The sequence below is a fragment of the Antedon bifida genome, chromosome 3 (genome assembly GCF_963402885.1).
Source record: "Antedon bifida chromosome 3, ecAntBifi1.1, whole genome shotgun sequence".
Classification (NCBI taxonomy): Eukaryota; Metazoa; Echinodermata; class Crinoidea; order Comatulida; family Antedonidae; genus Antedon; species Antedon bifida.
In genome coordinates this window covers 7,647,781-7,663,368 of record NC_136228.1, presented here as the reverse complement: position 1 = coordinate 7,663,368, position 15,588 = coordinate 7,647,781, and the positions used below count along the sequence as shown (strand labels likewise).

At 33.3% G+C, this 15,588-nt stretch overlaps 2 protein-coding genes across 2 annotated transcripts in view; one reads left to right on the top strand and one right to left on the bottom strand.

The window, feature by feature from the left end:
* The window catches only part of LOC144838823 (rab-like protein 6), a 273,930-nt gene that overhangs the window by 37,415 nt on the left and 220,927 nt on the right, over window positions 1-15,588 (bottom strand). The window lies entirely within an intron of this gene.
* LOC144838669 (sodium- and chloride-dependent neutral and basic amino acid transporter B(0+)-like) lies at window positions 1,509-13,736 on the top strand. The gene is made up of 13 exons (XM_078694104.1): window positions 1,509-1,684; window positions 3,403-3,547; window positions 4,149-4,280; window positions 4,597-4,939; window positions 5,691-5,823; window positions 6,575-6,709; window positions 6,945-7,048; window positions 7,627-7,751; window positions 8,321-8,433; window positions 8,798-8,926; window positions 10,718-10,933; window positions 11,267-11,431; window positions 11,743-13,736. Exons 1-13 carry the CDS (start codon window positions 1,673-1,675, stop codon window positions 13,012-13,014), a joined length of 3,024 nt encoding a protein of 1,007 aa, XP_078550230.1. The 5' UTR covers window positions 1,509-1,672; the 3' UTR covers window positions 13,015-13,736.

The following is a 15,588-nucleotide window of genomic DNA, read 5'->3' as shown; positions in this document are numbered from 1 at the left end:
CCAGAGCAAGTCATATAGACCTTGATTTCCTGCAATGATCAATGTGATATTGAAGTAAAATTACATTGTATTTAATCAAGGTGTTCTTTATAATTGAAGGAGATGGTTATAGACAGCAACATGTTCAGAGGCAACGACGCATTTTTGCGAACTTGACACTTTAAATTTCTTATGAAATATTTTCGTCAGTTTATATTTATTTATGATTTATTTTTATAGGCATTTTTATCAATAGTTCAATTATACGTTACATTCCAAGCAAATTCAATTTTATAGAATGAGATTTGATAACGTTGTACCCATAGAAACGATCGAATGACCTGATTGGACGGAAGTCTGAGTAGCTTCTGGAATTACGCGGCTCGTGTCGGATTGAACATCTCGGCGTTGGTGGCGCGCTACACATTTTCTTTGTGCCTCGAGGCAATGTTTTAAAATACCACACACAGTTCGTTATTATGTATTAGTAAGTTTATATTACGTTGAAAAGTAGTCTAATGTCTAAAGTTACAAACAGATATTTACTACATCGTTTTTTAAAATCATACATGATTCATTTATCATTAATATAAACCAACATCTGATCATCGTGAACTTTTCACGATGAGCAGATGTTGTGACAGTCAGTCCTAAACCTGTTCCCAGATGAAATGATTTGATCCTGTGATCAAACTAAACAGACACATTAAACTTAAATTATGCTGACGGGTTCTTAAGTGTGTAAGAAAAGATAACCAATCATGTGTTTGTTTTGATGATTTTTAGAATGTAATTGGATGAGATACGATATTTACAAAGTTTCACTTTTATCATAATAATTAAGGGAAACATTTATGATAATATACAACAAGATATTAATTTGCAGGGGAAAAAAGATTTCCCAGTAGACATTTATGAGTCAGAAATAATCTATTGTCAAGTGTAATTAACATTAAATAATGTAAAACTTTAATTCTGGACCTACATAATTACATACTTTTTTACATTACACGCGTAAGGAAACTATGATAACGATTGGGAGGACCTGATTGGCCGGAAGTTAATAATATAGTACGCGCCGGACCTCGTGGAGCTGAACGTCTTTCATCATGCCTTTCGTTTTAAATTATCTACACTGAATTATTATATTAATATTGCTAATTTTGAGTGATATAAGAACTAATTAGCCAGGATAAGCTAATTTAATTCGTCAACTATTCGTCTAAACAAATACTAGTACATCAAAAATTATTTATACCCCAATACACGATACGAAAACGATTGCTCTATTTGAATAGGGTATAGGCCTCTACATTAAAAATGTGTATATATCTATCGATGGCAATGAATGTTATCCAAATTTACGAAGGAATTATTTTCTTCATGCACAACTAATATATTTTACCATACTTATTACATAAATATAGAAAAGTGAGTCAGCTTTTACCCAACAATACAAAATTATACAATCGAACGAGCTCATCTGCATAACAACAGGCGATTGTGCATTTCAAACGGTAGCATCTCTTTTCATTGCTCTTCCGTCAAACGCGTGCAACAGGCTAAAATTCCTTTATATAACTGGGTTTCTTGTCTAATAAAAGCCAGCAAATGCTAGAATTATAGTTAATTAATTACTGTGTAATTTTTATTTTGCGATAGTTAGGGAAAATAGAGGAGAAACGGTTAGAGAATGTCGTCTGCGGTAAGTAGTGTTTTCTTTTCTATTGAATGACTGCTACCTACCAGTCACTTACTCCCCCGAGAGCCGCACTGCAAGATGGTGCTTGCATATTGCTCATTCCTTTGGCCTAAGATTGATTGATTGATGTATCACTGTACATTTACACCTTATATAATAATTTGTTGACGTGAAATAATGTATATTTTAATTATTGTGATCTTTGATAATCCATGTCATTCTCAGATTTATTTCTTTTGTTATATTTTATTTATGAATAATTGTGAATAATTTCAAAATTGATTAAAAGTGTGAAATACCCCACTGATCAGTCATGGGGGCCTTGGTATTCATTAAAAAAAAAATATTTTAAGACCACAATCACATCAACAGAGTGATATTTTTATTGATAAAATGCATTTTAGATTAATTTTTCTGTAGCCATGGTAATTCAAAACACCATTCTATAATCAGCTTAAATATGATGAGAAATTAATATTAAAAAAGGTCACGCTACAGTATGGTTGGTTTTAACAGCCATTATTGATTTTGAATCAGGCAAAGGCAAACACATAAAATACAGCTTCTATTACTACATTCATTATCAAATCAAAGTAGAAAAATAATTACTGAATAATAATAATATAAAGTAAATCATAATATTTACTAATAATAGTAAACATGAGGAAATCTGTGAGAGTGATTTTTGTACAAGATAGTAATTTATATATTAACTATTAATTTTAATTTTAGTATACTACTGTATTGCTGTAAAAACATTTTATTATTATAAATTATTTATTTTATTTTCTATTTTATATTAATTTGCTGTATCCCGCATTGACCAAAAAAAAGAGCGATTTAGTATCCTTGTATCCTTTTAGTATTATTAGTGTTGTTTCCTTATATTAATGTTGCCATTGATTGATTGTATACATTAATGTGATTGCACATAATTGAATGAGTTTTTAATAGATTTCCATGATATCACGTCACAAACAAAAAATATTATGATAGAATTCTACATGTACCTCCCCCAACGCTACGTACCTAACAAAACTTAATCTAATTTTTGTAAGGTACTGTGTAGAAGGTGGATACAGTTAGCCTATGATAATGATATATAGCCCACAATGTCACATACAGATCTAGTATACTGTACATTAGTAGACTAACTGTACCATGTACTGTGGAATTCAATTCTTAGGTTTCTTACTTTTCCTATTCTTAATCACTGATGCATTTAGTATTAAATCTAGACCTGTATTCTTTCATTGTATTCCATAACAATAAGCAGAAAAGGTCAAAGATACACTTTTACTGAGCATTGACCCCATGGTTATTTTTTAACCTTTATTTGGCAGGTAATGGCACCCTCAATCAACTCCCCACCCCCACAGACACACACACCTAATTTTTCTCCATGCAAACTATTATAAAGTCAATGACTACTTAATTGAGGCCTTAGATTGATGCTTTTGTTATTAACATTAAATTCCTTTCAACCCCAAATTAGACTGTTAATTATAAAAAAAAAATGATATGCTAGTGACACTCAACAATATGTCCTAGACAGTAGCCAAAAGAAGCTCCATCAAAACAAGGCAAACTTGTTAGATTGCCTTGATCAAATAAGAAGTTGATAATTTGACCAAATTCAGAATGGATCTGTAAATACTTTAGGACAAAGATAGATACAGTAACTGAAAAATTATAATTGTTTTTATATTGTCCTTATTTAGAAAGCAGAACTCGTGTCCGGAGATGAAAACCTCCAACGTGGGAACTGGTCCAACAAGATGGACTTTCTTTTGTCTTGTCTAGGATATGCAGTTGGCTTGGGAAATGTGTGGAGGTTTCCTTACCTATGTTACAGAAATGGTGGGGGTAAGTATACACTGAAGCAATGACTGTCACTGGGAGATGATTTATCTCCACTAAATGAGTGAGTGAGTGTCTGAGCGGTTAGGACAAAGGAACCGTAATTATGTAGCCATGACATCGGCAAGGGTTCACTCACTCCATGGTTCTGTTGGTAGAACGAGTTTCCTCGGATAAGGCCTATAAGTCCAGTGTAACCCATGTGCACTTTAAAGAATCTAGTACATGTTTTGAGACGAGTAGGTGGTTACCCCAGTGTACTGTCACTCACAGCCACTGATCATAACTGGGCCCTCTGGGAGACCAGTCTTTGGCTGAAGAGGCTGCCCATTATAAATAATATTAAAATAAATAAATACTTATAAATGACACTATATTTTACTCTTGCTCATCTATCCCCTGACGTATAGTTACAGTAGATGCATCCATACAGTATATTTGTATCATCAAATTCCAACCCAATCAACAGCATTGTCATCTGATAATCATTTAGGTACTCTTCCTATTTTACAGTACATTAGTTTATTGAGGTCCTAAGAATAGCCACCTCATAGAAAAATTATGTATTATTGACACTTCATTAAATCTGTATCTTCTTTTTTTACAGGGGCATTTCTTATACCTTACATAATCATGTTAGCATTTGCTGGGCTTCCATTGTTCTTCTTGGAGGTCAGTTTTGGTCAGTACTGCAGCCAGGGTCCAATCACAGCTTGGAGGGCGTGTCCTGCATTTAGAGGTACGTAACAGTATGTTGAATAGATATATTAAAACATTGCTCTGAGATAGCTGAAATTCAAAGCAAAACAATGGGAAAAAAATGCATGCATGTGAAAAAGATTATAATAATAATATATAATAAATTAAAAAAATATATATTTTATACTTTTCAAAAATGATTTCCAAAAAAAACACTTTTTATTATATATAATTTTTTTTAAAAAAGGCTATATAATTGTCCAGATTAATACTCGCACACAGTACTGTACTGTATCACCTTTCTTTTTGTTAAGTTGTTTTTGTGAAGAAATTAACTTTATATTTAATTTATGTAGGTATTGGTTATGGAATGATGGTTGTGTCCGCATATGTGGCAATATACTACAATGTCATCATAATGTACGCCATCTTCTTTATGTTCTCGTCATTCCGCAAAACCCTTCCGTGGATTGGTTGTGATCATTCATGGAACACGGACTATTGTAGTGAGAAATACACGGATTGTATAAACGAGAAAGGTATAATTCTTGTAAACGCAAGCTGCGGTCTGCTTGATAGTATGACCGATTCAGAATTAGCGTTCTATAACGTTACGCCGACGTTTGAAACATATGATTTAAGTCGTTATAGTGATCCGTTTGCGGGAATGAGGAAACGTCCGACTGAGGAATTTTGGAAGTAAGTCTTTGATTGCAAAAATTATTTTCTAAAAGCTCTGTCTACATTGTCAAACTTTATGTGACAAAAAAAAGTGATGTGCTCATATATGGACATGATGATGTCATATCACTACCATATTTAGGCACATCATTACCATGTTTGGGCACTTTTTTGTCAAACGAGTTTGATAGTGTAGACAGAGCTTAATACTTAATACACAATGCATTTGCAATGTCAATGAGTTGTGGAAAAATAGCTTTATTAAATTGATTTACACATACAGCACATTGCATTGTCTCTCAGTAAGTTTCCTTAACCGACTTGTTCCACGATTTACATTGACACTTTGATACGTTCGTACCAAGGTAATCATGTCACTGTGAATAGGCCATTGGACTACAAGTTGTTCAGTCCAGTTCTTGAAGTTGACTGTGAGTCATAATATTTAACAAATACCTTCTGTTATCACAAAATATATGGTTCATAAGTTTAATAAGCGCAGATTTACATTTGTGTGGAATCAATCAAAGATTGATCATTTAGCCAATCAGCCCTTTTATTTAGCCTTAGATTCTAACCAGCGTGAATTTATAAGACAGTAGATGGCATGCAGTAGATCAATAGGCCTACTAATTTCACTAAATCACCATATTTTTTTACAGGTTATTTTCTTATCGGAAATGATTATATTGTATTGATTATAAAAATGAAAAGAGCTATATGATTAACAGAAGATTGAATTAAAAACACATTGTATATTGTTCCATAGGGAAAGAGTGTTGAGTGAGGCGGACAGCATGAACGAACCAGGCCGTGTCGTATGGGAACTCGCTCTTTGTTTACTCCTAGCGTGGCTTATTGTTTTCTTCTGCCTTGTCCGCGGTATCAAATCATCGGGGAAGGTAATTGTAATTCTTATAATTTCTTAAATAAACGTTTCCCTTTTGGGAGTGATTTTTTGAAACTTTCTAAAGAGATAAAATCAGTTTAAGTTCTCAACTTTCATTTGTTTACTGATAAAATTAAATTTGATAGTCAATTTATTAAAACAATATTGAAAACCTTAATGTTAACATTATTTAATTATCATTACTATATGCTAAACAAATTTTGGGCTTATCATATTCCGACAAAATTGCTAAAAAGTTATGTTTGCCAACACAACCAATTAAATCATACATCTTGGCTTGACTTCAATTTTTTTATTTAATTTTTCATCCAACATTGTAAATACAAATAACAGTACAGAAATATAGTAATAATATTATTTTTAACATTTAATATTCAAATGTTAATGTTTTTATAACTGTTCTAAAAACCAGAGATCCAGAAACAACACTAATTTACTCTTTAAAATAAACTGAATTGTTCCAGTCAAATTAGTAGTTGGTTTGAATGAACCAATCATGTACAGTAGGTAGTTTGAATTAACCAATCATGTACTGTAGTTGGTTTGAATTAACCAATCATGTACAGTAATTAGTTTGAATTAACCAATCATAATTAGTAGTTGTTCGAATGAACCAATAATGTACAATAGGTAGTTTGAATGAACCAATCATGTACAGTAGTTGGTTTGAATGAACCAATCATAATCATATAGTTGTTTATTTGAATGAACCAATCAATCATGTAGTTTTAATTTGTTTTCAGGTTGTGTACTTCACTGCCACATTCCCATATGTGGTGTTGTTTATCCTACTCATCAGAGGAGTAACTCTACCTGGCCATCAAGAGGGCATTAAGTTTTTTATAGTTCCTAAATTTGACCGTCTGAGTGACCCCCAGGTAAAACAATGACAAAATTGACTAATTATCTAAAGCTCTGTCTACACTATCAAACTTTATGTGACAAAAAATATCACTACCATATTTGGTACATCACATTTTTTGTCAAACTAGTTTGATATTGTAGACAGAGCTTTATGCAAACACATGTGCACAATAAATTAATATAATCAAATCAAAAGGCGCCGTGATAAATTTAACTATGAACTCTTATTAAGTTACGTTTTTTTAATAGGTGTGGTTAGATGCTGCTGTCCAGATATTCTACTCATTGAGTGCTGCTTGGGGAGGTCTACTTACACTAGCCTCCTACAATAAGTTCCATAATAATTGTTTTTTGTAAGTTATACCATAAAAAATTTGTTATTTATACTGTTCTGTCAGATTTATTTTTCTCAAATCTTAGATGAAAAAGTTCTTTCCATGAGATAAAATAAACCGGTTTGATAAAAAAAGATTCTTTCACTTTATCACTTCTAAACTATCTTTAGAAGAAAACAAAATAAATTAGTAAATGCCAGCCCTGAAAGTGAACAATTCAATTCAAGTTTATTTAACCATGGAGGCCCAGATCAACACATGGTTGTATCTTCCCTGGGGCTGTGTATTTCATTTGATAACACCATGTTTTCTTCTATTGTACATTGCTTTTCCAGAATTACTTACCATTGTTTGTTTGTTTGTTTGTAATATGTTCTGCTATCCATAATATACACAATACAATACATTATAATTTGAAATTAACAAAATCATACAGAAACTAAATAATTATACTGTTATGGTATAGCAGAGGATAATCTGAGAAGCTTGTTTCAGAAGGGGTCTGCCAAAAGAAAATGGAGAAATTAAATTTTATTTAGATGCTCTTCAAAAACCATTTTTAACAACCTTGTTTTTTTTTCCAATTTCATTAACAGTGATTCTATGTTTGTGGCAATAGCCAATTGCTGTACAAGTGTATTTGCTGGTTTTGTCATCTTCTCTATCATTGGCTACATGGCCCACCAATTAGGAAAGCCTGTCGAAGAGGTCATTGATCAAGGTGAGAAATCTTATGTATTAAAAATTATCTATATAGATTATTTTCTGCTGTGACTTAAACTATTTAAATAGTGTACACATAAATTTCTCCATTTTCTTGGCGCCAAATACTTAAATGTTTGCTATCCAATCTCAAGTTCCAGGGTTCAAACCTGACTAGTTCCAGGGTTCAATTCTAAACCAGTGCCAGGGTAGTAACTTACAACTTGTTCTACTTCACTCCCTAAGCACGATATGTTTTTCCATCATGTAATGGGTGATGTACATGCTGTTGAATGTGAATGAAATTCTAAAAAATCCAAGCAATTAAAAAAAATATAGGTTACAACTTTCAAGGCCCGAACTAAATATTGTTTTCTTAAGCTCTGTCTACACTATAAAACTAGTTAGACAAAAAAGTGTGCGCAAATATGGTAGTGATATTCCCAAATATGGTAGTGCTATGACATTATCATGTCCATGGGCACATCACATTTTAGTTTCACATAAAGTTTGATAGTTTAGACAGAGTTTTAATCGCTATCCATAATTCATGTTAGGTAATCTTGTTACAAACATGTTTGTCTTTAGGATTTGGTCTAGCGTTCATAGCATACCCAGAGGCTGTGGCCAGTCTTCCAGGCGCCCCTTTTTGGGCAATTCTCTTCTTTTTTATGTTGTTGACACTTGGACTTGATAGTCAGGTAAGAATGTACCTTAAGACTTACGATTATGGTATCGTAAAGTGAGTTCACATTATAATGTAATATAATATGTGGCACGTGCAAGCGAAATCAGATATAAGTCGGAATTTTCAAAGTTTAGATTTTCAAAAAGATGTAAAATGCTGAAAAAATATCTTGATGCCATTTCTACTTCTAATGATATCCCACAGTCTAAAGTTTTGGTTGTTATAATTAGTATTTTGAGAAAAAAGCAGGTAATGTTTAATAACAGGAAACATGTCAAAAAACCTCATAGCTGCTTCCATAGACTAAAATTAAAATAAAATCAAACAATATTAAAATGTTTCAAATATATTCATTATGGTTCCTTCCATCTTACCAGTTTGCTATTATGGAAACCATAGTAACCGCTATCTGTGATGAAATACCACACCTCCATAAGAAGAAGACTTGGGTGTTGGGAACAGCTTGTATCGTTGGTTACATTCTTGGATTTTCGTGTATAACAGAGGTAAGAAAATTAAGCTTAGCACTTTAGAAAATCATTTATAATTTTTACAATTTTGGGTATGTGTGTCATTAGGATTGTTGTTTGCTGAGCCAGTGTGATGAGTTGTTTATCCCGTGTTTAGGCATGCATAGGGAATTAATGGAGTGGGGTGGTCCCACCAGGTGCATGGAAGTCCTCATTGATAAGTATTTATTAGAAACTATGACAATTATGGTCACACCAGGAGGAATAGAGTAGTCTTTTTAGCCATGGTTCGTATATTATTTGGAACAATTATACTTGGAGGCAAAGCTTATATACCTTTTGCAAAAACTTGTAATTTGGTTTGCATAGTGTGAAATAAATTTTCTGACTTGTCATTACTGTACGTTTGAAAGAAATGTTGTGGAAAATCTTAACCCGAGATTTCACACTGTGAGAAAAACAAATCAGCGAGAAGCTTGTTTTTTTCTTTAGAAATGTTCTACAGCAGCTTGTGTAATGGTATTACCTGACTGTTTAATCACGGTTCATGACGCTAATAATCAAATAGCGCCCCCAACTTTACAACAACAATACTTTCTTCCACAATTTTTTGAGTTTTCTTATTAAAGATGTATATGTAATAAATCAGATCCAAAACTTGTTAACAATTTTTGCAGGGTGAAAGGGGTAGGCCTATTAGAGTAGGATGGTCACGCCAAGAGCAGGAGGTTGTCAGTCAGACGGAGATATAGATAAGAATATATATGATATACATGCATGTGTATAGATTTTTTAGGCAATACAAAAGGTATTTCATATAATTGATTGGCTACTAGGCCTATATACTGTTGCTATTTCATACCATTCATAATGTTATCTTGACAGTACAGTATATCAAACATCTAAAATCAAATCACGTATATGTTCTTTTTCTGGATCAAAAATGAGTCCCTGGCCATCAATATCAATTGACACCATAATCTTTAGAGTTATACTGATTTATATATAAAAATACCTCCAGTAGTCCAATAAAAAACATAATCCTTTTAGATTGACAAGGGAGTTTTTACACCCTGACCTGTAAAATGTTGTATCATTCACCATTAAAATGTGCTAGCTTTGTTTATGTAACACATATAGTGCCCCAATTCTCTAGTTCTTGTCTCTTTATGATGTTAGTATTCCTTTACGAGCACACAGTAGACGTTTTGATTTTTATTCAAAGTATTATTTGTATGAAAGGCCATGTGCGCCAAAATGTGTATCTTTTTACCAATATTATGACTTGCCATCTAGAACCTAAACTAAATGTTCATTTTGTTCCATAAAATATACTGTATGAACACAGAATTTTTTAGAAGCTGATTTTTCTTTGATATCTTTGGTTGTTTGTAGAGTTTGGACAGTTAATACTCAAAGGCTTTTTTCCGCTTTGTTTGTTATTTTTTAAAAAATATGATATTTCCTGGTTTAGATATTTCTTTGAGGCTTTTGATTTACATTACATGGATTACATTGTTATAAACTGATTTGATCAACTTTATTTTAGAAAATAGTTTTCATATCTGTAATGTTAATAAAAATATGGAATCTATGTTATTCCTTACTACCATTTACACAAAGGTTTTTTCCTCTCAGGATAGATACAGATTCTACGTGAGACAAGCTACGCGGTCTGCTTAATGTTACCGCTCGTCTGTATAATATGTATATATATATATAAATATATATAGTGTACTGTAAAAACCTAAATATTTAGTACACTTAACTGTTTCTACTAAAGAGTGTAAACCTCAAATACAAAATAATGTTATTATTTGTTTTTAGGCTGGACCCTACTGGGTGTCCATGATGGATTCGTATGGTGCTAGCTTTGCCCTGCTTTTATACGCTGTGTTTGAGACAATAGCAATCAGCTGGGTGTACGGTTTGAGGCGGTTTATGAATGATATACGCACGATGGTTGGAGACAGGATAGTGGATCATCCCTTGTTTATTTGGTGGGGGATCAACTGGTGCACAATTACACCCGCTCTTTTAGTGGTAAGTTGAACTTTGTGGAGAAATTAGTTTTGTGGGTTTATTCTATATTATAGCTAATGCAGCTATGGTTAGGCTAAAATTGAGAATTAAAAAAAGTACACGAACTAGTATCTAAAGAGATGCATGCAATTTAAAAAATTTAAATTACAATCAGTCAATAAATCAATCAATCAAGTCAATGGTTTTTGGTTGAATTTAACTTTATTCAAAGTCTTTTTATTTATTAATCTTCATTTTTCATGTTTTTGGGGAACAATACATCTTTAAGAAACATTCATAATTTATTGTCTATAAATAGTAGACATTCCTTAAACATTTTATTTTGTAATACAGTTTATCATCTTTTTCAACTGGATGAGCTGGACAGAGCCCGAATACAACGGTCCGTACCCACGTTGGGCTAACGGTATTGGATGGTGCATGATCATCAGCTCCATCATGTGGATTCCTATCATCTGGGTGTATGAGTTTTTTCGTGGAAGTGGAAGCGCATTAGAGGTATGGTTGCCACCTTAACCCTGTTTTCCACTAGGTTATTTTGTTTATGCAAATCAAAAGTGACCGCTTATACAAATATGTTATATGTATTATACAAATATGTGATGTTTATTTTCATCATCATTTTCAATTCTCTTTCTGCAACAAATTCGAAGTTTGAACAGTTTCTACTTTTGTAGAAGCGAAACATTTCTCAATCATTTTTGTTTTATTAATGCTTAGTCAAATTTTTAAAGTAATTTTTATCATTCATGATCTCCATGGAACCACACACAGATGTTAATTTCATGGCCATGTATTGTATCTTACAGCGACTACATCAAATGTCAACTCCAAGACCTAACTGGGGTCCTGCTCTACAAAAACACCGAGATGAGGCTTGGGAAGTCCACAAAAATCATCGCACAACAATGGGTGGAGTCCTTTCTGTTGAAGGCAGACCGATGTACGCCGATGCCTCTGGATGGGTTGCAAGATTCACTGCAGGAAAGAATACTCTTGCTGACAATCCAGCATTGAACGGAAGTCTCAACAACATCCAGTTCGACGATGACGATGATCACACGTACTCAAATACCGATGGGGGCGGTAACACGGAAGGATCTGTTAACTTTGTGTACCAACCTCAACGTTTCAGTGCATCGCAAGATGTGTTGGATGGCTCTAGGGAAGATCTTGATTTGCGTGTTGCTCAACCGGTAAAGTCAGAGGTCAGTGCGACATCATTCGATGAAGAGAGGTCGTGGCAGAGTCCTAGGTCACCGTCAGTTCACGGATCCAAAGAGGTTTTAGATGACTCGTATTATCCATCAACCCATGGTGGATCTAGAACTCCCTCTATTCAAGGATCTTTGGACAATAATGCCATCTACTCTGTGCCTCACAGACGTCCTCTAAATTCCCAACCATTCCATGGATCTAGGGACTACATTCCAAAGGATCCACCTGCAGCGTATCCACCACCGCGTCGAACCAGCCCACCTTCCCGACATGGATCTAGAGATGTTTTAAATGAGGAACCACAATCATCCTACCCGCCACCTCCTGTTTCGTACCACGGGTCACGTGATATCTTAAATGACGATTACGAAATACCTGTCTATCCACGTAGTTCCAATGTTCCATCTCTCCGTGGCTCCCGCGATGTACTCAATGAGGGGTACGCTGGATCTCGTAACGGCTCTAACAATCCATCTCTCCGTGGCTCGCGTGATATTCTCAATCAGGACTACCCGTCACAGAGAGGATCAAAACCTCCGTCGCGCCATGGTTCTCGCGACATTTTAAACCAAAATTACCCGTCGGTACAACGCAGTTCAGCAAATCCTTCCCTCAACGGTTCTCGAGATCACGTAAACTTGGACTACATGCCACGTAACATTTCAGTCTCATCGCGACAAAGCTCAGTTGAGCAAGTTAACATGGGTTACGATGCATCACCCATGGTGCAAAGACCACCATCAAAACAACAGCCTCCTAAAAAAGAAAAGACAAGCAGATGGCCTGGAAAACGATCAAAAAGATCAGCTCGCACCCCTCAGTTTGATTCCCCTATGGAGTTGGACTTTGAAAGTGAAGCTTGAGAATGTCAAATTTCTCCATAAATAATGATGCATCAAATTATTCTATTAAGTCTGTTTGATAAAATAATTAAACATGAAAAGATACATTCCACAATATCGACCACCTTGCCAAAATATTTAACAATTTTTTAGAAATATGACAAATTTTATATAAGGCCTGTCAGAAAATTTAACCTCGGAAAAAATTACTAAAGAAGAAGAAAAAAAAACTATTTATAACATTGCTTGGTTTTGGGTATATAACAATAACCCGGTTTTTAGCATAAGTGTTTATTATCATAGTTGCTATTCAATAGGTTTAAAACGTACCAGTAATGTACAATGGCAAGGCATTTGCCTCTGAAGCAGTAAGACTGGGTTCTAATCTTTATAGGATCGATTTTCTCATTTCAACTGTATTTTTTTAAATAATTTTGTTCACCTTGAACCTGTATTGTGTAATAGGAACGATATGATAATGTGGTACATTGATGAGGGTGCCAGTTTTCAAGATGACAAGTTGTTTGTTCAAGTATCTTTGAATTCTTGATTCAAACATAACATCGTCGTAAAACCTATAATTTGAATTCGGCAAAAATCGATCTCGGTTCGAAAGTCTATTGAAGGCGTTACGACGTGGATTTTAATACAGTACGGGATTTAATATTATAGATATATTTTTGACAAGTTCGCCTTGTAATTTTACTAAAACCTCGTGTACATATCTTTTGAAAATTAATACATTTTGAATTGTATATAAATGGGTGACATATATTATATAGTAATATGTGTTTTTTTTATAGAAATGTTTTTTTTTACATTTTCAGTATTAGTCATTAGCATATCCAGGGGTTTTCCCACCCCTGGAACTTTAACAAAAGTGACCAGATATAGGCCTACACTTCAACACATCGTTCGTAGGTTATAATATTTGCAGCCGCTGAACAGTTATAATGTAACCGACAATTGCTAGTTTTATAATAAAATATGTTTAAACTTCAAAATGATGGTTATAAATTTCATTATTATTTATGAATTATAGATCAGTGATCTTTGAAATGTGCGTGCCTTAAAGCCTTATATACACTGTATACTTGTGTGTTAAAACTGTTTAAATTCATTTGAAGAGTGGAAAATAAACGAAACGAAACTATCAAACTAGTTTGACAAACAAAGTGTGATGTGCCCAAATATGGTGGTGATGTGCCCAAATATGGTAGTGACATATATTGTCACATCACATTTTTTTTCACATAAAATTTGATAGTGTAGACAGTTTAGTGTTAATATTTAGATATGATAAAAACAGGTTTTATTTATTTTTTATTTATCTATTTCGTCATAACTGTTGAAACTGTTTTCCACAGTGAATTGTATTATATGAATTTGAAGATAATTGCGATTTTGGCGTCACAAATATGACTACGCATGCGCATTCAGATATTTTGATTCGCGCGAAAATTCGCCTCGTGGGAAAGTATAAACAAATTGAATAAAACAGTTTTCACAAAGTAATAAAAGTTAATATGAAGAATAGCATTACTTCAGTTTTAATCACCATTGCTATTTTTATGTGTTCAATTGGATTACGTGTGATTCGTTGTTCCCACGCTCTAAAGTTGTTCTCCCAGAAATACAAAAGTTTACTTTTAAAAATCTACCGCGTTATTACCGTATTATATAATGTTTTGACGTTGGCGCTGTGTTCAATTCGTTGCATTTTATTCGTTGCCAATAGAAAACATAACAACATAAAATGAGAATTTAAATTAGTTGTACATTTTTTTTTTAATAGAAACAATTTAAGCTGGGAAAAATTTGAAAACAAGTTTTTAAACAATGAGACAAGCCATCCGATAACCGATAGTTATAGATTAGTCTATTTCAGGCTTTATGCGTACAAAAACCCAATCAAAATAGTTTCCGGCTGACAAAGTACAGTAGTAGCCTCAATTAACATGAACCTCTGAATCTACTTTTATAGGCCTACTCGAATAAAAAAAACCACATTATTTTCCGTTTTAAATCTGAATTCGTTAACTTTGAGTGGATAGTAATTTAGGGAGAGATTGAGAATTGTAAATCGGCAAACTGAACAGTTTCATATATGAAATTTGCTTTGAAAAACTGGTATATGATCATATACAAATATAAATAAAAGAGTAAAAATACACAGAAAATAGCACAACAGAAAATAGCACAACACAGAATAGCATGCTAACAACACAGAAACAACACATTAGTCTGATAAAAGATTAAAAATTACTTATTATAATAATGATTTAATATTGCACATTAATGGTAATTAAAATAAGTTTATATGTTTACAAGAGTACAATGAACTAATGCTCAGCGAGGCTATTATCATCAAGCACAGTGCTGCAGAACATTCAGGAATGTTGATTTTAAAAGATTATGTGTTGATACGATGATAATATTTTTGCAGGGAATTCCCTGGTTTTTGTTTAGTTTAGAAACGCTCACAAGAATAGCTTACCCTTGGTTTGGTAAACTAAGTGAATTCGATCGTCTAAACTGACAATTGTATTTATCATTAATAATATTTTTTAATTAAGTGTGTTCAATGGGGTTGGT

Excerpts from the sequence above, each read along its gene's own strand:
- LOC144838669 (XM_078694104.1), top strand. Across the intron at positions 6,710-6,944 it reads ACCGTCTGAGTGACCCCCAG|GTGTGGTTAGATGCTGCTGT; the intron begins GTAAAACAATGA and ends TTTTTTTAATAG. Across the intron at positions 8,927-10,717 it reads GATTTTCGTGTATAACAGAG|GCTGGACCCTACTGGGTGTC; the intron begins GTAAGAAAATTA and ends ATTTGTTTTTAG.